The 24,945-nt window shown below is 38.8% G+C and overlaps 1 protein-coding gene across 3 annotated transcripts in view; it reads right to left on the bottom strand.

Annotated features, from left to right (window-relative positions):
• Window positions 1–24,945, bottom strand: part of N4BP2L2 (NEDD4 binding protein 2 like 2) — an 80,964-nt gene that overhangs the window by 28,157 nt on the left and 27,862 nt on the right. For 2 of the 3 annotated variants that reach the window (XM_019530091.1, XM_019530092.1), the window contains exon 6: window positions 17,292–17,435. The exons of the other annotated variant lie outside the window; for it this stretch is intronic. In XM_019530091.1, coding sequence (XP_019385636.1) covers window positions 17,292–17,435 — 144 coding nt within the window. The remainder of the gene's footprint in view (window positions 1–17,291; window positions 17,436–24,945) is intronic. 3 annotated transcript variants of the gene reach the window in all.

Below are 24,945 nucleotides of genomic sequence, written 5' to 3'. Positions count from 1 at the left end.
TGGACATTTGATGGTGGGGGAGCAGTAGCAATTAATGCTGCCATTGCTATCCCACTGCCAAATTTCCAAGCCCCGTGAGCCAAATGACATGGCCCTGTGTCCAGGTTCCAGTTGGTATGTACAGGGCTGGGGGCCAAGGTGGCAGACCTGATTCAGTGTGGTGAGACCAATGTGGTCCATGTGGGACTGGGACCACGGCTAAGGCAGTGGGCCCAATCTGGTGGGATACGGCCCACGGGACAGGGGCCTGCAAACTCCTCCCACATCACTCATTCAGCCCCCAGAGTCACAAGGTTGGGCACCACACTGCTCTAGGATCAAACACCTGACCATGTCCTTCACCTCTCTTTCCCAGTTTGCTGCACTTGATAACAGAATCTGTCCAAATACTGCCTTTTAAAACAATGCATCTGTAATGTTCATACTCTGATGACACTACTTTGCATATGTTGTTTCTTCTTGGCATTCATCCAACTCCTTACATTAAGGTTTTAGCACTTGAAAATAATCAAAGTAAATGAGTAGACATATTTATCTTTTTAAATGTTCCTAAACTTGTGTAGAGAGTTGTCCACATCATAAAACTCCATATATGGCACATGGAAGTACTGAAGAGAACCAGCATGGATATGACTTTGTTTAAAAAAGAGGGGAAAAAAAAGGAGTTTGTTACTTGGGTTGTATAAAAACAAACCAACCATTCATACCCAAACAAACCAAACCAAACCAAATACAAAACACAAGAGATAAATCAAGGAAAATATTCAAAACAGTAATTTCACTTACATTATTCAGATATTGCTTTTCTAACTTAATTTATATCAATATTGGTTCAAAGTTTGTTAATAAGACAACCCAAATGGTAAATCTTTCATTAGAAAGCATGGATCTCTTCTTTATTTGCTGCTATTTTGCATACTTTTGTTTTGCTCTTGATAAAGTAGCAAGAGGTACTATTGAAATTGTTTAGAACCATTACTGTGATGCATATGAATTGGTGTTGCCAGCTAAGACACAAACAAACAAGCCCACTCTGATTGACAATCGGTGTTAAAAAAAACCCCTCTATTGAAAGGGTAGACACACTTTACTGATATTTGAGGTACAGTAGACAGAAAATATATAGGAAAGTTGTACCCTATGTTTATAGCATATGCCAAAAATAGAAAAGTCAATTTAACCAGACAGCCTTAAAACTTTAGAAGTATCAAGTTTACCATATGCCAAAAATAACTGTCTGCTTGATCCCTGAAAACAGTGTCATTACTCCAAGAAATTAATTGTATAAACAGAACTGGCAAATCAAAACTAAATTATTTCCATGCTTTTTCCCATACACATAAGACTTCATGTTGGAGCATAAACTATTTGGAAAAATTATTTATTTGCAACTAATCCATAGTACCTTAAAATGGGTGGACCCCATCAGAACTAAAGTGTTTGTTTAGATCTGTTAAGATATATATTTGAATATCTTGCATTCTCTATATGATTATAAATGTATGTTTTAACCCCCCAAAAATATTCCTGTCTAAATTAACTTCAGCAACAAGCAGAAATGGAAATGACAAATTAGGATGTAGCTCACTAACCTTTTTTTTGGTATATGATTTAACGCTAAGATCGACAGAGGAGGCTAAAATAATAATTTCCTTCTCCAAAACCTAGTGAAATATTTGGCAATTAAGGATATGTAAATGCATGCAAAACATGTAGAGGATAAATGGATTTCTGTTTCCATCTATTTAAAAACATTCCTCAGTCTTAAAGGCTTTTTTAAAACTAGTCAGGAGAAATATTTATTCTCTTAAATTTTACAAAACACTTGATCAGAATGGATCCTACTAACTGGATTAAACCAGAAATAATTAACTGTTTATTATTCTGACTACTCTATTGTTACACTCCATCCCAGTAATGCAGAATCAAACTTCAACACTTGCCTCTTACATTAAGGGAGGTTGCTCTGTTCTGATGCTGATGGTTCTGCTCCAATGATTAACATTTCTGTAAGATCATCAGTTGGTCTGTGCAACAAATCAATTACACCATGCAAATAACAAAGTGCTGCCCTGAAAAACTTATAGTTCAGAGGCACAATGGATAACACTCTTTCTCACACACACTACACTCATAGAGAATGGCATATGATCACAGTGGCCTATCCATGCCCAGGGGACCTAATCAGAGTGGTAAGCACCTTTCTTTACCTGACTACCTCCTAGCTAGAGTAGAATCCAACATCTAGTGTTTTGGAAAGTGATCATCTATTCCCCTGTATGAATTCAATCTGCTAAGGCTGGTCAGTGAACAGCTCTGCTTTACTCCTTGAGTCCAAAGCCATTCACTACACATGAAATTCTGGGCACTCTGAAGATTTAGCCAAAAACTAAAGCAGACTTGCTGTCTTTTTCAATTTGAGGACAAATCACAGGCAACTGGAACCATTTCTATGTGAAACAACCAGTGTCTCACTTAAAGAAAGAATCCTCCTCACACCCTTCAAACATGGAACAACTTGACCAACCCACAAAACCCACCTTGAATTCACTGGTCTTGGCTAATTTCTGCCCAGTAGTAAATCATTTTAAGTGAAGATACCAAAAGTCACTTTCAAGACCACCTGCCCCCAATGAAATACAAAATAAGTATGACATGCAAGGAGTATTTGAAGTTTTATACCATCCAACAGGATCAAATTAGACTTCAAATCAAGTTATATAATCTGAGTAAGCCCCTTTTCATAAAACCATTAGGCCCCCCCTTTACTTATCTGGTCTTTTGATTTGCTGAAGATAAACTAGTATTCCTGAGGAATGAATTACTGGTATACATAGGTCTATCATATACTTCCATTTTCAGAGCCTGACTTGTATATGTAGTCCATAGTACATCTACAATTTAAGAATTTTACCCTCTCCCTAATCTTTTAAAGTCTAAACTCTTTTAGAGCGGTCTCATTTGTGATAAGTAAGTTCTATTGGGTCCATTTGTTTCTTCAACAAAAAGTGTTTTGCCTTATTTTGTCCTGGTGTTCAAGCTGCCTCCTTTTAATGACTCTATCTAATCAGACCTTTTCCCAGGCAGCACTCAACCAACCTTTATGCTTTCTCTAGCCCAAGACAAGAGAATAGGGAACTAAGACAGCAAAAAGAAGTTTACTCTTTCCACTGGAGGAATATTATGTGCTGCTCTAACTGTATTTTTCTATATAAAAGGACTACACTGGGAAACCCACCCTTAAAATAAAGCTTTGGACAGAAGATAAAAATGGTCACATGGGCATGGCTAATGGTAAAAATGGTCACATGGGCATAGCTAACGGTTAGAAAAAAAGTAAAAAAAATCAGCAGACCTGGGCTCTATACCTAGCCTTGCCATTAGCTTGACACATCTTCAATTCACTATAAAATGGGCTTGATAAAACTCACTTCATTAAAGCACTGATATCTATGAACGAACACAAAATAATGTAATGTATAATAAAATCCCTGTTATCCGCTATGAGTGGGGAACGAGGGGTGCTGGATATCTAAAAATGCCAGTTACCTAAGGAGCGGGGGTTTCCAGATGGATGTGGAATGGGGAGGGCAGAGGAGTGGAGAATGGCAACAGCCAAACATGGAGCAGGGTTGGGGGGCTAGTGGTGGCCACACACAGAGCAACCATCTCACCGGGTGGTAGGTGGTGGCAGCGGCCACCATGTGCAAACTTTCCCCCACCACATCCAGCTGGCTGGCTGGAAACTCTGGTTAGTAGAGTGTTCTGGATACTAGAATGCCTGATAACAGGGATTTTCCTCTACTAACATTACTACTTAATTTGAAAACATAGCCTTGATTTCTGAAATCATTCAAGGGGGGACCAAATTGTGTTTATTCTGGGCCAAATTGTGACCGAGCTAACATAGCGCTATGGCAGTATAATGACATTCATCATGGCTCACAGTGCAGAAGTGGAAAGTAGATTTATGGGGTCCATACATCCCCTTCACTTACAGAAAGTTGTAATGAACAGCAAAGAACAGCATGGAATGGTCAGAGTCTTGTCTGTGCATACCAGCAATGTGCCAGAAAGCACACTGTTGTCTGTAGGTGTAGACCTGATCTAGTTTACTCCCTGCTGTGAATGGCAGGCAAGAGAGCTGAAATGTGTTACCCTTACTCAAGAAAGATCTCTTATAGTCTACTCAAAGCAGCATATATATGGAACAACAATAAAAAAAATAGGAAATGCTGCCACTGAAAGGATGTTCCATAGGTAAATATGCAGATAACTAATAAACCCTGTTTATTCTAGCTTGCTGTGGAAAAAAAAAAACAACCAAAAAACCCCAAACCACATACAAATAGATTTTTTTAGGGTCTGCATCATCTCTCAAATGGGACTTTCAGTATTCATTTTAAAAGTCATAAATCTGCTTCTCCCTACCATTCCCAAGATATTTTTGTAGCTTTTGTTCTAATGGCTAGCTCTTTATGATTTGCATACTTAGTCTTGCATCAAACTCTACAATGGTTTTATTCTGTAAATAATGAATTCACCAAAATCCAAAAAGTTAATGATTTTCCCTTGTGCATTTTCTCAAAGATATTCCCAGCATTTAAATTCCTAAAAATCAGAAGCCTGCTTTTTTTTAAAAGTGGAAATCTAACGATGGTAGTAAAATGAGCTAAGTCATTTTACTGCTTCTAGGTGGCTAACGGCAAATACTTTTCCAACTCAAAGACCTTGAGGCCCAGAAGAGAGGCAGAGTCATTGGCATTACTGGTCAGTCCTATATCCTGTTCCCGCTCTTTACATTATAACCCCCAAACATCTATTATCTAATGCTGTAAATAAATATAATCTTGACTGAAAAAATAAGTTACTATTTAGAAGTTGGTGGAAATACTGAAAATGGAGTTAAGTTCAAGTGTTAGTAGGATGCACGCTGGTTGCTGCCTGAAGATTTTACATGCTCATGCACTGGCTCCACAAAAAGCAGATACAAGGCAAAGGGGCAAGTAGGTAAGTAGAACTTGAAATGCAGGAAGGGAGACATTATCTCTCTCTTACCCTGAAAAAAATTCCTCACCAGTACTGCTGAGTAGGTTAAAGTATTCATCTGAATAAGACTACAGGAACCATATATATTTTAATTCCCATGCTGTGTTGATTTGCTTTGAGAACACCTAAAAGATATAGTGATTAAATTACAAACATTCTCAAACCTTGCTTATACCACTGCTAGGTGGTGGTACACTAATTCTAGTAGCAAGGTGACACTCTCAGCAAAAAAATCAGTGCATACAAAAGAACACTGGAAATATTAATCTGCTTCCCATAGCAGGATCAAGTAGTAATTCCTCTCTCACAGCTGTTCACTAGTCTATTTGACAGAATATGGAAAATTAAGGCTCCACTATGAGCCTTCCTTATAATCCTACCTCATACGTTGGTTTACACCAGTTTCACTCTAAAGGCCGGATAGCATTTTTATATAAATTATGAAAAAATTGGTGAAATGTTTTTTTGAATTCCAAGCAAATGAAATTACTCTGGACACAGTAAAGGATAATGTGGAGATCATACAAAATGGAGGATGCAGAGAAGGCTGAAGTATTCAATGACTGCATCTACACGAGATGCTGATTGTGTAAGTACTAAATGACTGCACAGTAACTGGACTTACTATGCATTTGAGCCGAGGAACAGCTGTCTTGTGATGCTGACTATGCAGTAGTTTGTAACTACTGCACAGTAGCGTCATGTCACATTTCCTGCCTTGCGATGGTACTGAGCAGTAGTCGCGGGCTACCGTGCAGTCAGAGTTTTGTGTAGACATGCCCAATGTCTTGTTACTTCAGTATGAATAAGATTGGATAGCAAATGACAAGTGCAATTGGCAGCAAGGGTAATGGAGAAGAGAAGTAGCCTAGAGTAATAGAAGAACAGGTGAGAGATTACTTAGAGAAACTAGATTTTTCCAAGTCAGCTGGGCTGTAATACCAAAGTAATTGGCTGAGGTGATTTCAGAGATATTGGTGATCTTCTTTGAAAACTTGTGGACATGGGATGAGGTCTTGCATGACTGGAAAAGAGAAAGATGGGCACTATATTTGAAGAAAGGGAAGGGAACAGGGAATTAAAATCAATCTGTCTGACTTTGATACCTGGAAAGGTCATGGAATAGGTCCTCAAGGAATCTTTTTCTAAGCACCTGGAGGAGAACAAAGTGATCAAGAGCATTCAGCACAGATTTACCAAGAGCGAGTCATGCCTGGGAACCCGATTTCCTTCTATGACAAAAGTGACAGGCTCTGTGGAAGTGGGGAGAGAAGCGGATGTGATATCCCAATTTTAGCTTTTGACACTGTCTCTTATGACATTCTCATTAATAAGCCAAGGAAATAAAGTCTAGATGAAACTACCATAAGGTGGATACATAACCGGTTAGATCATCATGCTCTAAGAGTCATTATAATGGTTTGACAACTAGTTGGAAAAAAATATTGAATGGGGTTCCCCAGGGGTCATTCCTGGGTCCAGTATTTTTAACATCTTCATTAATAACTTGGAGGATGGGACTGAATCTACGTTTAACAAATTTTCAGAAACTCTGGAAGGTAGGGTTAGGATGCAGAATGACACTGAAAAATAGGAGGAAAGATCCAAAACCAAATCATTTAAATTCACTGGGGGCAAGTACAAAATTCTATACTTAGGACAGAACTACTGTATGCACAAATACAGACTGGGAAGTAACTGGAGAACAATGCAGAAGAGAAACGGGGGGTTACACTAGACCATAAAATGGATATGAACCAACAATGTGCTCTTGGTATAGAAAAGGCCAATGACATACTAGGCTGTATTAACCGGAGTGTCACTTGCCAATCAACTGAAGTGATTCTTCCACTATATTTGACACTAGTGAGTGCAGTTTTGGGCCTTGCACTTTAAGAAAGAGAAGATAAAATCTAAAAACAAACAAACAAACATAGACATGGACAGTGTAGAAAGTCTAGTGGAGAGCAACAAAAATTATTAGAAGTCTGGGAAACACAAGTTATAAGGAAATGCTGAAAACTGGGATTATTGAGTCTGGAGAAGAGAAAACTGAGTAGGGATTTGATAACAAACTTCAAATACCTGAAGGGTGGTTTTAAAGAGGATACAGATCACAGTTTCTGTGGCTGCAGGAGACAGAATAAGAAGCAACGGTCTTAAATTGCTGCAAGGGAAAAATTAACATATTTTCTCACATGCCAAACTCCCCAAATAAGACACACCTTGCTTTCAGGAAGGCAGAATGAAGAAAAAAGATTTTTCCAGAACGACGGCTGCATAGAGCAGGAACAGAGCCTAAACTTCAGCTCACTCACAGTTCCTTTACTACTCAGCCAGCAGCTCAAACTGTTAGCTGCTACTGAAGACCGGTTTCCATGGGTAGTTCTATAAATTTGAAAAGATCTGAAAACAGTCTGTAGGGCTGTGAAATAGGACAAAAGTAACCAGGAGTAGCTTGCAGACAGCAAAATTGCCAAAAGAAAGGTTAACTTGATTAGTGCAACAAAGATCATCAAAAAGAAGTGGGGGTTGTTAACACTTGTGGAGTGAAGAACTCCCTCAGTTGCCTGAATAGAATGCCACTGCTGCTGCTGGAAGGATAATTCGGGGGAAAGTTGCATGTGGTATGTGAGTAAATATGGTAGACTGGATTATCAGAAAGAACATTCTGTCTATTAGAATGGTTAAGCATTTGAACAGATTTTCTAGACAAGTTACAAAATCTTCATCCTTGAAAGATTTTAAGAGAAATTTAGACAGATACTTGACTGGGATGGGCCAGTCAGAAATGATCCTACTTTCAAGGAAGGGGCTGGACTAGAATGATGAGTTCCTGAGGTCCCTTCTAGCCCTATTCTTCTATAATTCTGGGAAAACTGAATTCTTTCACTTTAGATTTGTAGCTGAAAAACACCTTAATGATTATTCAAATCTTTCCACATAATGTATGGACTTGTTTTTAAGGGGAATTAATCATACCCAGCAATACATATGAAAAAGAATTTATGAAGCACAAAACATAAATAATGGAAGCAAAGGACAACAAGGTAAAAATTGGTGGTTGACAAGGCAAGAAAACTGGGAGTTAGCAAGAGTTTTATGCATATGAGGAACTAAGAAAATCCTAACAATAATACAGGACCTTTATTAAACAGAGATAGAAAATCTCTAATAATAAGATACAGGAAATGCAGAAAAAAATGTATTCATTATTTGCAAAGAAATAGATCAATTTACTCATTTTAGGGATGGCTAATGTAGCACTTTTTAGTCCATAACAAAGGACTAAACAATAATTTAGGGAGCATGTTAAACACCACATAAGTAAAAACAAACAGAAGTACTAAATAACTTGCATCCAAAAGCTCCAAGACAGTTGCCTGAAGAGCTATCTTTTGCACTAATAACATTTTCAATAAATCTTGGGATATTGAGAAAGTCAGTAGTGTGTCAGTATTCAAAAAAAGGATGAGTATCCAGCCAACTGTGCAGAGCCTGACATGAATCTTGGAGACAATAATGAAAAGATTAATGTTGGATTAAATTAATTAAGGGGAATATAATTAATGACGGTCAATACAGATTTATGAAAAACAGGGCTTCCCTATCAAATGTGACTTTGTTTTGGGTTTTTTCCTAAGATAAATTAATGGCATAGGTAAAAATGCTTCAATTTTATATATCACAACAATTTTATGTTAATATCAGTATAATACAGTATAATGCACACTAATAAATTATCAAACTACTTAGTAACAGACTGACAGACTGCAAGTCGTAATCTCCAACGGGGAATCTTTATTGTTAAATATAGGTGTTTCTAATAGGTTTTGCAGTGATCAGTTCTAGAACAAATTAGGGCTGTGCAAAGCTTCAGTTACTGATTTGATTCAGGGGAGATTCGGCCCGATTCGGTGGCCAAATCTCTGAATCTGAATCAGGAAACCCTTTAATCTCTCTGAATCGAATTGGAACCCTCTGAATCTATTCAGAGAGATTTGGAAATAGACACAGCTTTAAATATTTTTTCTGCATACCTCAAGGTACCAGGTGGCTCGTGAATACTGAGATGCTGGTATGGATGGAGTGTCCCATGGGAGCACCGAGGGGTCCCCAGCGTACTTGGCAGCAGATCTGGAAGTGGAGCAGAAGCACTTCTGGTCCACTTTCAGGTCCACTGGGGAGCTCACAGGAGGCAACTGGTGCCTTCTGGGTCTGGAGGTCACCCAGGGCCCCCCCCCCCATGGCCAATCGCCACAGCCTTCTGGGTTCGCTGCTGAGCACATGGGGGGGGGGGGGAGCATGCTCCTGTGGGATGCTCCATCTGCACCAGAATTGCAGCATTCATGAGCTGTGCCTGTATCTCAAGGTATGTAGAAAAAATATTTAAAGCTGTGTCTACAGTTAAATCACTGATTCTCTGGATCAGCATTGAAATGTCAGGTTCAGATTCAGCCAAATCAAATTGGGACAGTGATCCAAATCAACAAATTGAATCACTGTCCCCGATTTGGGCTGAATCTGAATTCAATACAGCCCATTTCATACACCCCTAAAACAAATGCTTTCCAATGTTTTGAAAACAAGTGGCAGCTCTGGCCCACTCCAGACAGCGAGAAAAGGCAGCAATTCCTGGCTGGGTTGGATCAAGTTGGAAGAACTGGAACTAGACAGAAGGTAGGGGGGAGCAGAGGGAGGGAGAGAGGGTAGGCTGCAGGGGGGAGCAGGGAAGGGAGATGCAGGGCATGGGGGGACAAGCACAGAAGACAAGGGGTGGTGGGGGAGCAGGTTGTAGGTTCTCTCACACCATCATCTCCCTCAGGCTCCCACCAGTCACACAGCTCATTTATCAGGGGATGGGGCATTCTGGCTCAGGGCTGGCAGTGGCTCAGCTCCAGCTTCGACCCTAAGTTCAGGCTCAAAGCTGGAACTGAGCTGCCACCCGCCCCAGGTCAGTACACAAATCTAAGATGAGGCTTTTTCCACCCCTTCCTCCATACTTATTGGTGAAAATAACCATTTTGGATTCAAGAAAATATGGTAGATTTCAATGTGATGGAAATTAAATAAAATCTGAAATAGATGAAATAAGGCTTTGAGCTACTTAATTTCTATAAGTAGTAAAAAACACATTTGGAAAGAGGAGTCCAAACAAAACAGATTCCTTCCAAAGGTAAAAGATTATACTAGAGTTTAAAAGGAAGGAGAACAAAAAATTAAAATTTAAAACCAGGTAAACAATTAGATAAGACTGAGAATGAGGTAACTCATGAACTAGAGAAATAAAATAAATCTTTTATGTTTCTTACCTGAAATGAAGAAAAACTTTTTTTTGTAGCCATGAAAAGAAAAAAAAAAATAAGTACCAGGTCTAAGTACACACAGTCAAAAAATGCAATGAGGAACCAATTCAATCTTTGCAGGTTTTGCTAAGCTGCATAAATTGAACCGTTAACAAACTGAACTAATGCTGACCCAGACTAGAAGGTGGTGGTGGGGTGGGGGGTGTTAGAGCACGCCTCCCAACCTGCCAGCTGTTGCCCAGCTCAGCCAAGCAGAGGCTGCCCAACACACTCCCCCAACTCTCTCCAGTACCCCACAGTGGAGTGGTGGGGAGGAGGTGGAGCTCCCTTCCTGGTGCTGGCCCCTGAGCTGGTCATTTGGTCACAAGGGGAGCTCCATGCCTCAGCTTGTTCCCCACCCCTGGTCTGGCTAGCTGCAGGGGCAGGCAGGCAGAGGGAAATCCACCCCCCCGCCGCCACTAGGGACAGATCTGTGCGAATCTCCCAAGCCTAACATCTGCCCATGTTGGGGGAGCTCCACACTGAGGATCCCCCCAAGCCTTTGTCTGTCCAGCTGCAGGGGGTGGGGGGCAGTGATTCCCCTTCCTTGCAGTCAGGCCAGCATGAGTCATTGATGTGGAGGGAGATGGGGAATGAAGCCCTCCACTGCAGTCTCAGCTCCCCAGACTGGGGTCTTTCAGCTGGGAGAGCCAGGCCGTAGGGGGTGGGCCAGGGAATTTTCCCCATTGCTGCCTGGCCAGACTAGCTCCATAAACGACTAACCAGGCTCCGCTGTCCTGCACAAACCCCTAGGGGTGCCCAGTGCCTCCTTCTAGCTGTCACTGGTGCCAGGCTTCAGCAGGACATGCTGAGGCAGAAAGGACAGGAGCTAACCATACAAGGCAGGATCAGGTCCTGCCATCCAGTACAAGCTCCCCAGAGTGCCTCGTGTGTTTTTCTGGAACCTGCCAGCAGTAGCAGCCAGCAAGACATGCTGGGCAGCCCTGGGGGTGTGTCAGGTATCAGGGCCTGATCCTTCTTTCCATGGAGCTGGCCCAGCTGGGTGGGAATGGGGCAACCCCTCCCTGGGGCCCAGGCCTCCCTCACCCTTCACTGGGAATACTGTGGAGGTGGAAGGGGGAGGGAATCACTCCCCTGGCAGCTGGGCTGGAGGGAATCCTGGGCCACTGGGGAAACGTCCCCACCCAGGCTGTGACCCCCGCCCCTCCCCCCCGACATGGGCAGATGCCCAACTTGGGCCCGGCACTCTCTTCCCCCTCCCCCAGCAGGTCAGTAACTCCCACCAGCCTGTCCTGGGGAAGGGGGACAACACTCGCAGATCAGCACTCAGAGCCAGGGTGGGAGCCATAGAGTGGCTCTGTTCCCCTGCCTTTCCCCCACTGCTGCCCCACAGGGTTGATAGGCAGGACCTGCTGCAGCTCAGCTACAGCAGACAGGACCGCCCAAGCTAGCCCACCTGTCTTGTGAGGAAGGTTAGCGGGGAGCCCAAGTGTATCCTGGGATGCTGGGGGACTGAGACATAACTTAAGTCAGGAGGAAATCTGGGACAGAAGTTCCACAGATTGGTTTAACCCAAATCGTTAAGTCTGATACTACATCCATCCAGGTTTATCTTAAACTGGGTTTGGCCATTTTGATACTGGTTTATGTGCATTGAACTTCTGTTTGCTGCAGGTTTGAACCTGTTTCTGATCATTTTTACCAGTTTACATGCAACTTCTGTCCCTAGTCCAGAAAGCAAATAACCATTTCTCCATTTACCACACTAGAGAAGATGTATTGAAACAACCAATAGGCAGGGCTTTTCAAGTCTTCTCGAATGCCACAAGAAATAAACTCACTCATCAGCACAAAAGAGAAACAGGAAAAAGAAAGCAACAAAACTGAAGTTCTTTTCCTTTATCAGAAGATAGAAACTGTGATAATAGTGCTTTGCTAATTTCTACTAGTGTATGGAGAACATATTCCAAATTACTTGCATCTTACGAATTCACTGAATAATTTAACAAATATAATGCATCAAAATTTTACTTTCTTAATTTTGTCAAAATGGACTCTACTTATAATATTTACCAGCAGAATAGCAATTGTTTTGCAGAATATATATTTTTTAAAGAAAGCAAAAGAAATCATCAATACCAGACCTTGCTTAATAAATCTTTACTAAGAAATAAAGATAATATGGCTAATTTTTAGTTTGTTTTAGCAAACTGTAGATTAGCAAGACTCCATTTTATGCTGCTGCATGAGCACTGAAAAATATAGTGAAATCTGGTTAATTAGTTACTGAAATAATTCATCACTATGCTCTTATGCGCATCACTGTGGTGAAAATCCACCACAATTATACTGATTTATATGAAAAACACTTCACCTAATCAGTCATTTCCAAATGTTCTCTCCTACTAAATCACAATGGAACTTGTGCCTGATAATTAGCTGGTTTACAAGGTTTTGCTGGATGCTGTCTATGGACTTGTCAAAGCAACTGATGCTTACAAAGCACTTCATATTTCAGCTATTCTTGATATACAACTCTTGCCCACCTATATCTATTATGCAGAACTAACCTCTAATCGGTTCATCAGTACATGTAAGAATGTAAAACCCCACCCTGTAAATTATTTACTCCATCATAATAACGTAATTCATAAAATAGCAAGTGGACTGAATTTTTGTGTAAGAAATTGTTCAGTAAGTATTTATCTGTGTAACTATACAATTCTCATATAGGAAGCAAAAGTAAATACAATTTTCATCTGGAAATTTTTGTAACATCTTTTATCTTCATTATGTTAAATGTCATTCTGCTGTTGGACCTCTAAAGTTTTATTCACTAGTATTAAATCTCAGGCTTAACTTTATTAACAGGATTAGGTACCAAATTTGAGTTTTGTACAAGAGAACAATTCTTTGCTGCCAAAATAGATGGTTTGTTCTCACTGTTACGAATGAAAGAGGGAATTCAAAACTGGCAATTTACTGTTTCACTTGCTTTTTATTATTATTTTCATATTGCCCTCAGTGTACTAGCCACAGCAAAAATGAAGAAAACAAATTCGTTTGCCCCGAAGGCTTAATTTTTTTATATTATTTGTAATTAGCAGCTTATTATAATGACTACTACACACAGCCACACCTGTAGGGAAACAGCACAAGAACATAAAATTTCAAAAGGAAAAGAACAGAACAAAGGCTACACATTACACAAATCACAAGCAACTTCTACACTTACCATACCATTGTACTTACCATAGAACATAAGTTTCTAGATGAAATAGTTTATAGAAGGTGCTGGTAACATGCCAAGATGTAAAATGCTTTGCCCTTCTTAGGAAATTAATTCTTTATATGTAATAGTCTAGTCTAATTTGAATTATGTGCTTTTTATATTAAAAAAAGAGGGCCACCTCAATTAGTATTTTCTCACACACACACGCACGCACACACATTACCTGTATATATTTGTAACAAATTAAAATTTTAAAAAATGGCTGTTTAAAAACAAATTCCAAGTAAACACTAAAACATAGCATCAACCACAATTTAAGAAGGTTAAACAACTTCCCAACTTCTTGCAAAATCCTTATAAAGGCATCAGAGTCCTGTTGGTTATTTTTTATGTTATTGAAGTTCATATAAACTAGGTACAAAATCAAGTAATTATTTAACGTTATTAAAGCTTAGAGTAGTTGAGATAGAATCACACTGGTAAATGAAAAAGGCTTTCTAAACCTTTTTATCTTCCTCCTGGTTGTAATGTATTTTTAAGTACACAAAGGTTTAGGATAGAGAAAATATTTGCGTTTTCTCCAGGTTCTTTACAGGATGCTGAAGTTGATAACCAGACATACAAACTGAAAAACAGCAATACATATGCTTATATATAAGATACAATTAGGAAAGATATTAAATATCATTTGAGTATCAGCTTATGAGATACACGGTATTTCAAGTATTTTAAACAATCCATGCAAGTATGAAAACATCTTAATTGCAATAAATCTGCTAATGATGAAAAGTTACTAAAAACAAATTGAAATAGCACAATTCAGTTTTTAAATTTAATAAAACTTCTTAGTAAAACACTATTTTAGAAATATACTACATTGTACAAATATAGAATTGCACAACAGAAATACAAAGCCACATAAAAAGACTGCATTAAATATACTGACTTTCAACTTTAATTTTTTTTACATTATAAATTATATTACTGTTTAAACTGCACTCAAACCTGCATTATAATACCACAAAACACAAAATTCTAAACCTATGAGACCACAAAATGCATTTGAAAGTTTTTAGCTGTGTATTTCTATTTACTACCTACCAAAGTAACACCTCTTAAGAACCAGTATAATAAGAAACTATTACATTTAAATTTTTTCTTAATTAGCCAAACATTAAAAAAGTGTTATTTTTAAAAATAAATCTTTCCAAATCATTGTAAATGCTGATGATTCTTCTAAAACCAATACCCTTAATGTTTTGTTATAATCAATACATCTTATAACCCTCTAACACTATAATTAGGGCCCTACTGAATTTATGGTGGAAGTGGTCTGCATATCAGGTCCTTTAATACAGCAGGTACCTCTGCAAGGCTCCCCATCCCCACCAATTGGTGGAGGGGCCCCACTGTTTGCTCCTGACTGGCAGGGAGGCAAAAATCATGGTTTTAAATATGGCACTGTTTTTGCCTCCTGACTGGGCAGAGGCAACCACAAGGGCCCCGAAGCCAATCAGAAATCCACTTCCACTGTAAATTCAGTAGGACCTTATAATATATAGTTTTATATACAGCCACCTTTAAAATAACATCTACACTTTTCCTTGAACTTGTAAATCATTACTATCCTACTTTTGAAAAAGTAAAAAAGTCCAGAACAAAATAATAATTTCATAGTTTAGTCTACTTGACCCTATTGCTAATGCTCACCTTCAAAAATATTACAGCTGAGCCTGATGATATACTGCAGTTCTTAGAATACTAAAATGTCAACTATATGAAGTCATAAAAATTTGCACTGAGCATCTAGTCAGTTCATAAATGGTAATTAAGATAATTGCAGTATATGCCGTAGAAGAAACAATGGTAAACATATATATCACAGACTTAGTGTAGTGTAGAAATTAAACTAGCTTTAGATGAGTTTACTCGAGTATTAAAAACTTCTTACTGAAGCAGTACAGAGCTCCAAATTCATTTTTAATTTACTCTGTTACTAAGCAGAATAAATTAACTAGAATTGAGCTTTGGGTTAATAGGCACAGACTCTTTCTGATACCCAAGCCAGCTCAGGCATCTCTCTACACTAACTGCAATCTTTTAAACCAAAATGTAGGGTTTTTTAATTGGGGGGGGTTGTTTTTTTTTTTTTTTTACCAAAAACGTATAAGATTTCCATACCACACGTTTAACTTAATCAAATCAAATTGAATCAAATCCTTTTGCTTCGTTTTTAAACATTCTCATCCTGGTGTTGCCACCTACCTCTTTCAAAGTTGTGCTACAATATGAAAATCAAAGCAAAACTGAACATAAACAAGAATGAAACTAAAGTTTAAACAGTTCAAAACTATTCTTTTAGTAGTGGATATATAGATATATATCTCCAAAATTTTATATATATGTATCTCCACAATACTAACATACAAATATTAGTTTTGTCAGTCTTGCACTGGACTTCCAAAACAATGTCAATACGGAGAAATCCAGCAACTGGGTTTGAAGGCAAGTATCAAAGTGAACTCTTATCATCACACAAGTGTCTAAAGTAAAAATGTATCCAGTAATAGATGAATCCATCAATCTCCATGCTGGCTCAGTCTTTGGCATTTGCCAAACAGAAACTATAGTACCTGTGCCAAATCCTGAAAAGAACTTAGTGTGGTTTTATAGAAATTAGACCACAGTCTGCTTGCATCTAACTGATACAGCTATATACAGTCCAAGTGACATATCTGACATATTAATAATATGTCAGATAATCTGGGATCTGGCATATTAATGTTTAAGGTATTCTTTTTATGATAAAATAGAAAAGCTGACTCAAACACTCAGCTTTGATGCTGCACCTTAGACCTGTAAACGTAAATGGAATGAAGTTGCAATTTTCATGCTGGTTAACGATCTCCCAAGCTAGTAAAATATCCGGTCTTTAGAAACAACTGTATTCAGTACATTACTATGGACTGTGAATAACTCCAAGACAAATCATGGTTTGTAGTTTCACACTAGTGAATACTGCAATTGCAGCACATCAGTTTAAGCTACTGAATGGATCTCCGAGATGAAGAGAAAAGGAAATGTGGGTTATACATGTGTCATCACTGGGCACCGATTAAACCAAAAAAGAAGCATCTAGCAAGAAATAGAAAAACATAGCTGTTCAGTATAAATCTTGGCCAGGGTAGAATATTAAAAAACGATGGAAGTTATTATAACGTAATACTACATAAGTAGCTTATTCCTTTGGACTTTGAGTTCTTAAAAAAAAGAAAAAGAAAAAAAACAAGCAATGACAACAAAGTTCTGTTATGACTTCTTTAAAAGAAACCGCTCAACAGTTCTCAGTAGACAACAATGTCATTGACTGACACCTATAAAAAGGAAGACTCTGGTTTTTCATGCTATTCCAGGTGTTTTACTAAAACCAAAGTTAGTACAACTGTAACAAATATAAATTTTAAAAGTACTTAAAATACATTTTAATATTAAATTTTATTTACATTTAAGCCGGATAATGGAACAACCTCCAAGAGGGAAAGGCTTTTTAACTGAATTATGCCTATTTAAAACACAGGAGAAGGTCCACCACTTAATATTTTTTTTAAATGATGAAAAACAAGTTGGTGTTAGTTGACTGGAACCTGAGTTATCGGTTATCTGAACCACTGAAAGAATTCCAAGAGTCTATACAGCCTCCCCACCTCTGTCTTCGCTGTGGAGGTGGCCTTTGTGTACTTTTGTGAGGTGGTATCACTGAATTCATTACAATAGGTATGGATATTTGATATTCATATCGATCCAACATCTGAGCAATCTTCTCGCGTGTGACCCCATGTTTATTCCTCCTACAAAAATAAAACATTTAAATAAATGTTTTCATATTTTTAATACATTTACAATCTTTTTAAGCAATGGCAGCATATTTCATTTGGCCCCTTCCATGCTCCCACAGAACTGTTAATTGCCATTTAATGTTCTTTCTATTTTCAGGATCTGAAGAAACCAAGTGGGTTTTTTAACATTACATAACAATATGGTTAAATATAATTTAAACAAACATACATTCATTATTAAGTCATTCGATTACATGCATATGGAAACTAACATGTTGTACTATGTAAAAGTTCAGATTTAACTGCATAGTATTTAAAGTCTAACAATATTAAAATTGTGTTGAATCTTTTTAATCACTATTTACTGCATATACTGTATGCAATATATTTAATACAATACTAAAATCTTCTCCTTTCTTCAATCTTCAATTGAAATATGGCGTTGGCAATGTACATAAACTGTTCGAGAACATTTCTTTCTTTTTTTCTGCCAGATTCTACAGTGATTAGGGGTATAAAAGTGACAGGATGAATGAATGCATGGATTTAAGACCTCATCGATAGTTTGCAAGAACAGCACAAGAATGCCAAAAAATTATATAGCATCAAGAAATTTGCTAATAAATGAAACACTCTGCATAAAGTCTTAACAAGTAATGAACCATTTATTGTGGATCAAGTTATATGGACAGAATATTTTAAACACGTTTAATATTACCTCCTGATCCTATCCGCAGATATATACCAAGAAATAAAAGATAAGATACTCTTATGGAATAGAAGGTCAACAAAACTGTCTCACACTTTACCCCTACAAAGAGTTTAGCAAATAGAAATGACATATTAGGTCAGACCAACGGTCCATCTAGCCCATGATCCTGTTTCTGACAGTGGTAGGGGTGGATTCTATAAAGATCACTAAACTGGACAGTTCTAGAGCGATCTATCCCCATTCAGTACCTTCCCTGGCATCTACCATTACTGGTTTAGAGGTGTCAGAGGAAACCTCTTCAACCATTCTGCTGAATAACCATTAATAGATATATCATTTATAAATCGGTCTAGTCTCTTTTTGAACCAGGCTATGCTATCTGCTTCCTGTGCCAATGAATCCCACAAGTTAACTGTGCATTGTAGAAAACAGTTGTTTTGCATTAGGTAAAAAAGTAGTGGACAAACTCCACTTGTTCACTCAGCAAGTCCAATCAGTACATGGCCAATTAGGAAGAATAAAGTTTCTAAGGAAAAAGCAATTAATATACCTATTTAAGCTGATACTTAAGAGTGGGGTCTCCTTAGAATATACATCACCTCAAGATATATGAAATATGAATTACCAATGTTTAATATTTAGCAGTCAATAGAAAAAATGAATGAAATCAAACAACTAAGGTCTCCTACAAAACTGAGCATTAGAAGATTACCAATGAGGTTATGCAGGGGTGGTAAACTCACACTCCCCGCCCCACCCTGCCACCCAGCCAGATCTGGAGTGGGGCTCCTTGCAGGCAAAATCCAGACATAGGGGTGGGGGGGAAGCAGCAGTTGTAGATGTTGGGGTGAACACAGCCATTCTCATCCAGCTGTCCCTAACAGGACTCCACACTTTGGATTTTGGTGGTAGGCCCCAGACCTGATTGTCCTGTCCCCAAATTCCCAGCCCCTCCTGGAGCCCCATGGGCCAAATGGCATACCACATTTATTCAAATCCAAAATAAGGGTTTTTTCCCCATTCACCACAGCGGGGAAAACTCTTGGATTTGAATACAGAGTGGGGTATGGCAAGTGGTTGTGGCTGCAAACCAGGCTCAGGGTCAGAATCAGAGCTGCTGCTCCCACCTTCATCACTGCTTACTTCCAAGTGCAGTTCCAACTCTGGCCCCACTGTGACCCAGAGCACAGTGACTTCAGCCCCTGGCAGGAGCAGCAGGTCCAGCTCCGATTCACCACATGCTCTATGCTCTGCACTGGAGTGGGGCCACAGCTAGAGTCACAACTGGAGTTAACTGATGGCAAAAAGGGGGCAGAGCACAGGCACTTGGAGGTGGGGAGGTCAGGCCCTCAGGGGAGCAGGTGCTGGGGGGGTAGAGGCAGAAATGTATGTGTGTGAGGAGGGGGAACAGGTGGCAAGGCATGGGAGGTCAGTTCACTTGATTTCCCTGCCTCTTGATCTACCATCTCCTACCTCTCTGTCACTGCTTTCCATGTAAAGAATCTAATTATTGTGGGGTCACCTTAAATTTGAAGTAGTCTTGGATTTGGGTAAATATATTAGATGTATGGGCCAGATGTTTGATGTCCATGCCCTAACGGGAGGCTGAACTGAAAGACAGATAAAAAGTATACTTGGTCAAGGGCTTGGGGTGGGAAGGGTGAGAGAAGAGCAGGCAAATATATTACTACGACCGAATACATTTGCATGTTTGGATATAAACTTATTTTTCCAAGAGATGTTGTGCTCATATCCATTACACTTAGGCATATGTACTTACTGTGTTCAAGATGGAAATTTTGGATAGGAGTACCATTTGGACAGCCCTACTTGCAGATGAAAGCATAAAAAGGCTTGGCTGTCTACAGTCAAGAAATTGATCATTAAAAGTCCAAAAATACAGTGTCAGAAGAATGGCATAGAACAGCTATTAGCACAGCACATGCCAAAGAAACATGGCTACTATGAAGGCAATTAGTTGTTTCTTCTTTCAAGTGATTATGTGCTTATATAGGCAGACAAGATTCTTTTGGCAAATCTGATATCTTTTATTGGACCAACCCAAATAGCTGGACAATGTCTTCTTAGCAAGCTTTTGGGTATAAATACCCTTTGTCAGGCTGAGGAAGCATCTACAGTTGGTGTATGCTCTTTTTGTTTTGATGATTTCATAGTAACTGTCCATTATGATTATGAAGTTTTAGAGCCTATCAAAATGGAATAGACAACTGCCTGGCAAAAATCAGAATCCAAATGAGTACATGGAGTAACACAAAACATTGATAAAAGGTATATAGTTAGGACCATGTGGTAGATTTGCAGGTGTTCATATTAGAGCCATTATTTGGGACAGCTGTTTTTGTGAAACACACAAATATCCTGGAAGTTTGAGTTCTGTGAGGTAAAACCTAGCACTTTTTCTGTGTGCTTTTGAAGAGTCAGTATTGCCTGGGCTCTTTATCTTCCTGCTAAAGAGATGAAAACTTGTGATGAAGCTTCATTCTGTACTGACAGAATGATGGAATTTGAAAGTGTTATATGAATGCCCAAGCAATGAGGAAGCAAGGATTTTTGTGGGTTCTACCTTTTATTAAGCCAACTGTATAGTTGGAGAGAAAGGGTACTTCCACTTTCTGTGAAAAATAAAAAGATTACATAAGATGTTCAAAGGAGTTAGAACAAAGATCCTCAGACAGGGTGTCAAAAGATAGGAGAACTGGTTTGGGCTGTAGCATTTCCTGGTTCTTTACTGGAGCCATTGCTGCTCTATCCAGGTATGGTTTTTGTCTTAAAAGGTAGTAATTGCTTTTCCTTGAAGTGACCATGCACTAGGGGTGTGCCCCAGAGCACTCCCTGGCAGACCCATAAGTGGACTGAAAGTACTTCTGGTCCACTTCCAGGTTCACCACCAACCACATGAACCCCCCCCCCAAATGCTCCTGTGGGATGCTCTATGAGCCCCAGCATCACAGCAATCATGAGCTGTGTTGGTATCTCGAGGTATGTAGAAAAAACTTTTAAAGCTGTGTTTATGTCTGAGTCTCCAAATCTTCCTGAATGTCTCTAAATTGATTTGGAGGGTTCCGATTAAATTTGGAGAGATTAAAGGGGCTCCAATTCAATTCAGATTTGGAGATTTGGCCACTGAATCGGGCCAAACCTCCACTGAATCAAATCAGGGACCGAAGCTTTGCACAGCCCTACTGCGCACCAATCCATTTCCTCAAAGGCATACATGTATTCTGTGCACTCAAGCCACAGACTTCTCTAACCATGGGGAGAGAGAAACCATAATTGAATTTGGGCTTTGGCCAATTATGCAGCACTCTGATGTTTTTGTTGTTCAGTATTTAAGAGTACAAGGCATAATAATAGGCTTATCGATGGTGATATCAAATCAAACGGAGCCCAAATGAAGAATAACAGCAAGTCTAAGATTCTGTTTGGTTTTATATTACAAAGCACTTCCAAAGCCATATCTACACTACTTTAGCAACATGTTTAGGTAAATCAGGGCAAAATTACTTATATAAATTGTATCCCCACTAAGAGAAATTTGCCAGGACAGCATTCCAAATGTGCAACTCAAATAGTTGTATTGTAGATATGACCTTTACCTGATTATGGAGGATCATCAACACAATAGTCTTGATCCTAAGGTCACTGGAGTCAATGGCAAAATTTTAATTTTAATAGTAAAAAATTAAGGTCAATTAAGGTGAGGCATAACACTGTACCCAAATACAAACTTGAAAACAAAACGATGCAGATAAGTTTTAAATTTCACTTTTACCCTAAAAAGCATTCAGAAACCATTTTCCAGTCAAACTTATTTCTCTACTTATCACACCTCAACAGGTCACCCAATGGCCATAAACTCTTAGGGGATGGTTTCAGGTTAGACTTAAGTAAGAATTTTTTTATGGTAAGGGTGACAAGAATCTGGACTAGGCTTCCCAAGGAGGTGGTACAGTCCCCAACCTTGGAAGTCTTCAAGAGACTGGAAACACACCTTGCTCGGATAATTTGATCTCAGCAGTATTCCTGCCCAGAGCAGGGGGGCGGTTAGACTCAATTATCTTTTGAGGTCCCTTCCAGCCCTTAACTTCTATGATATAATTGTCATCTCAATCCAATGGTTTCTTTTCCTGAAAATTTTGTATTTTCAGAGACTATCAGAAATAGCAAAAAAAAAAAAAAAAAAAAGGCACAGTACCTGGAAAGACAACAATACTGAAATATAACAGATAAGGACAACTCCGTATTAAGCAGCACCACTTCTGAGCAAAAGGAAATAGTATGTGACTGCCAATAGGAAATCAGGGATGTAATTTGTTCAAGGTTATTTTTAACTACCCATTCTTAGTGATTAGTTAGGGATGATGTATTTTCTATCCCAGTCCTCAGAAGAAAACATAAAAAAGTGACTAGTAAAGAAGAGCATTACGAGCAATAAGGCCAAGTAACTGAGAAAATAAAATTAGTAATTTATTTATCTATTTTGTCCAAGGGCAGAGCATAATACAACAACATAATGCATCCTCATTGGATGACAATTTCCTGACTAAAAAATACTATATTGAACGCAGGACTAATGTACATTACACCTCAGGTTAATAAATACAGGCACTGCTTTAGTGCCACAAAAATTAGTGGCAGTTTAGGTACAAGGATCATCATCTCATCAGATCTGTTATATGCAAACAAAGTAAAGGCCAAACCAGTAACATATATCTGCTTGGTGCTTTAAAGGACCAATTTCACAGAGCTAAAAATAATTACTGCATTTATGAGAATGTAAGATGACCCTGAATATAAGACAACCCCCATAAGAAGTACATTCTATATTTGGAAAATGTTATACATTTTTTTTTTATCGTTTTCCAGGTATAGAATATATTTATTAGAGGTTTGCCTTGAATTTGTCACCGTCCTACTGCTACAGAAGGGAAAATAAATCTTGGGGGATGGAGGGGGAGGTCAGGTGGCCCCCTTGCCCTCTGCCCCTGCAACATCTTTCCCACCTCCTGACTGTCAGATCCTGCTCTCCCTGAGCACATGGAAGTGAGAAGCAAATATGAAAACACTGCCTCTGAAATAAACATGTCTGTAGTAACTTAATTAAACCAGACTTGATGCATTTTAAATTTTGTGAAACTCCTGCAAATTTTAGCACAGGTACTCTATAAACACAGTTTTAAACAGAACTTTTGTACCTACTTATACATAGTACAAACCATGCATGATATTAGTCCAAAGCCATCATTTATCATATAGTTCATTTGGCTGGTCCCTAGCAGAATCAACAGCATTTCAAGCCATGGTGATCCCACAGCTCAGCACTGCTCAGTACGTGTGTCCCAGATATCTCCCCGCAAAAGATCCATGTGCTAATTAGCCCCCAACTCGTGACTGGAACCAGGTGTTCTCGTCACAATCCTCCTCAGAGCCTCCAAAAATGTGTAAGAGAAGGTTCAAACTGGTCCAACTCCACCTCATGAAGGGTAGGACCACACTAAACGTATGTGATAGGCTGAGAGAGGGGGTGACAGAGGGACTTTGGGTGAACTGTTTGAGGCACTGGTTGGTGATGTTTCCCAGACACTTAAGGCTGGCAAAGAAACAGGAATAATTGAAAATGGGGAAAAAAGTCACAGCTTAGCTGTGGCAGTCTAAATGTATTGGCTCACCAGGCCTTGAATAAAGAGTTGGTGCTGAGGGGGACTGAGCTCAATGGGCATTACCATATCCGAGTCAGAGGGGCTGTACTAAGCTATCCTTGTTGTAGTTTCCCTATTGGCATGTATGGGGGAAATACAGGCCATGAGTTTTATAGCCATGCTCAGTGTCCGGTGCATTTAATCAACTTCATAGCTGTTTTTCATTGCATAGCACATGCTGCTTTTGGCAGCAGTTTAATGATAGACAATGTATTTAATGACATTTCCTTGTGTGCAAATGAAAGACGAGGAGCTTTTGCTCCCATACTGATTGGGGCAGGAAAATTCATCTTATATCTAAGTAGATACAGTATAAGATGAATTAGTTGACAGAAAAAATAATAAATTTTGTGTACTTGTAAGTAACTGAGAATTATTTTAAATGAGAGATGCAATGAAACATATATTTTCATTTAAGGCACAATATAAGTGTGCTAACAAATCTACTGATTCATTGTTATTGCATCTCAAAATTAGAGTACAATGCCAACACAAAGGAGGACTGGGATATCACACTAAATGAAGTAATTTAAATCAAATAAAACTCAAAAGTATAATCATGCACTTTAAGACTAATAAGAACTGGAGCTATAGGAAGCACCTAGGAAAAAGTCTTTAGTGTATTAGTCAACTACAGAAGGATTGTGAGCTACCAAATGGTATTGCCATGAAAACTGCAAAAACTGTACAAGGCACTTGCAAGAACTCATCTGGATTAGAATCTTCAAGAAAAGGTGGACTCGAACAGCAACAGCTGCAGAGAAGAACTGCTAGGATGAACAAGGAATGGGAAAAGCCTATTTTACGGGAGGCGCCTAAAAACAGCTTGACTTATTTAACTCTGTAAAAGGAAAGCTGAAAGGGAATCACTGCTCTTCAAATATACTGGGGGAATAAGCACCAGGAAAGTAGAACTGCTATTTAAGCTTTAGAATAAGATTCGTGTAAAACATAAGGCATAAAAAATAGCCATTAACAAACTGAAAATAACTACCAGATAAATATTTCTAACCATAAGATAAATGATATTCTGGAACAGGCTTCCTGTAACCACATACTCCTGTTCCATTTTTCCTGAGAGAAAAGCCTT

The sequence above is a fragment of the Crocodylus porosus genome, unplaced genomic scaffold, assembly GCF_001723895.1.
Source record: "Crocodylus porosus isolate Cpor-Errol unplaced genomic scaffold, CroPor_comp1, whole genome shotgun sequence".
Classification (NCBI taxonomy): domain Eukaryota; kingdom Metazoa; phylum Chordata; order Crocodylia; family Crocodylidae; genus Crocodylus; species Crocodylus porosus.
The sequence above is the reverse complement of the archived record's forward strand: the minus strand, read 5'-3'. Positions and strand labels throughout refer to the sequence as shown.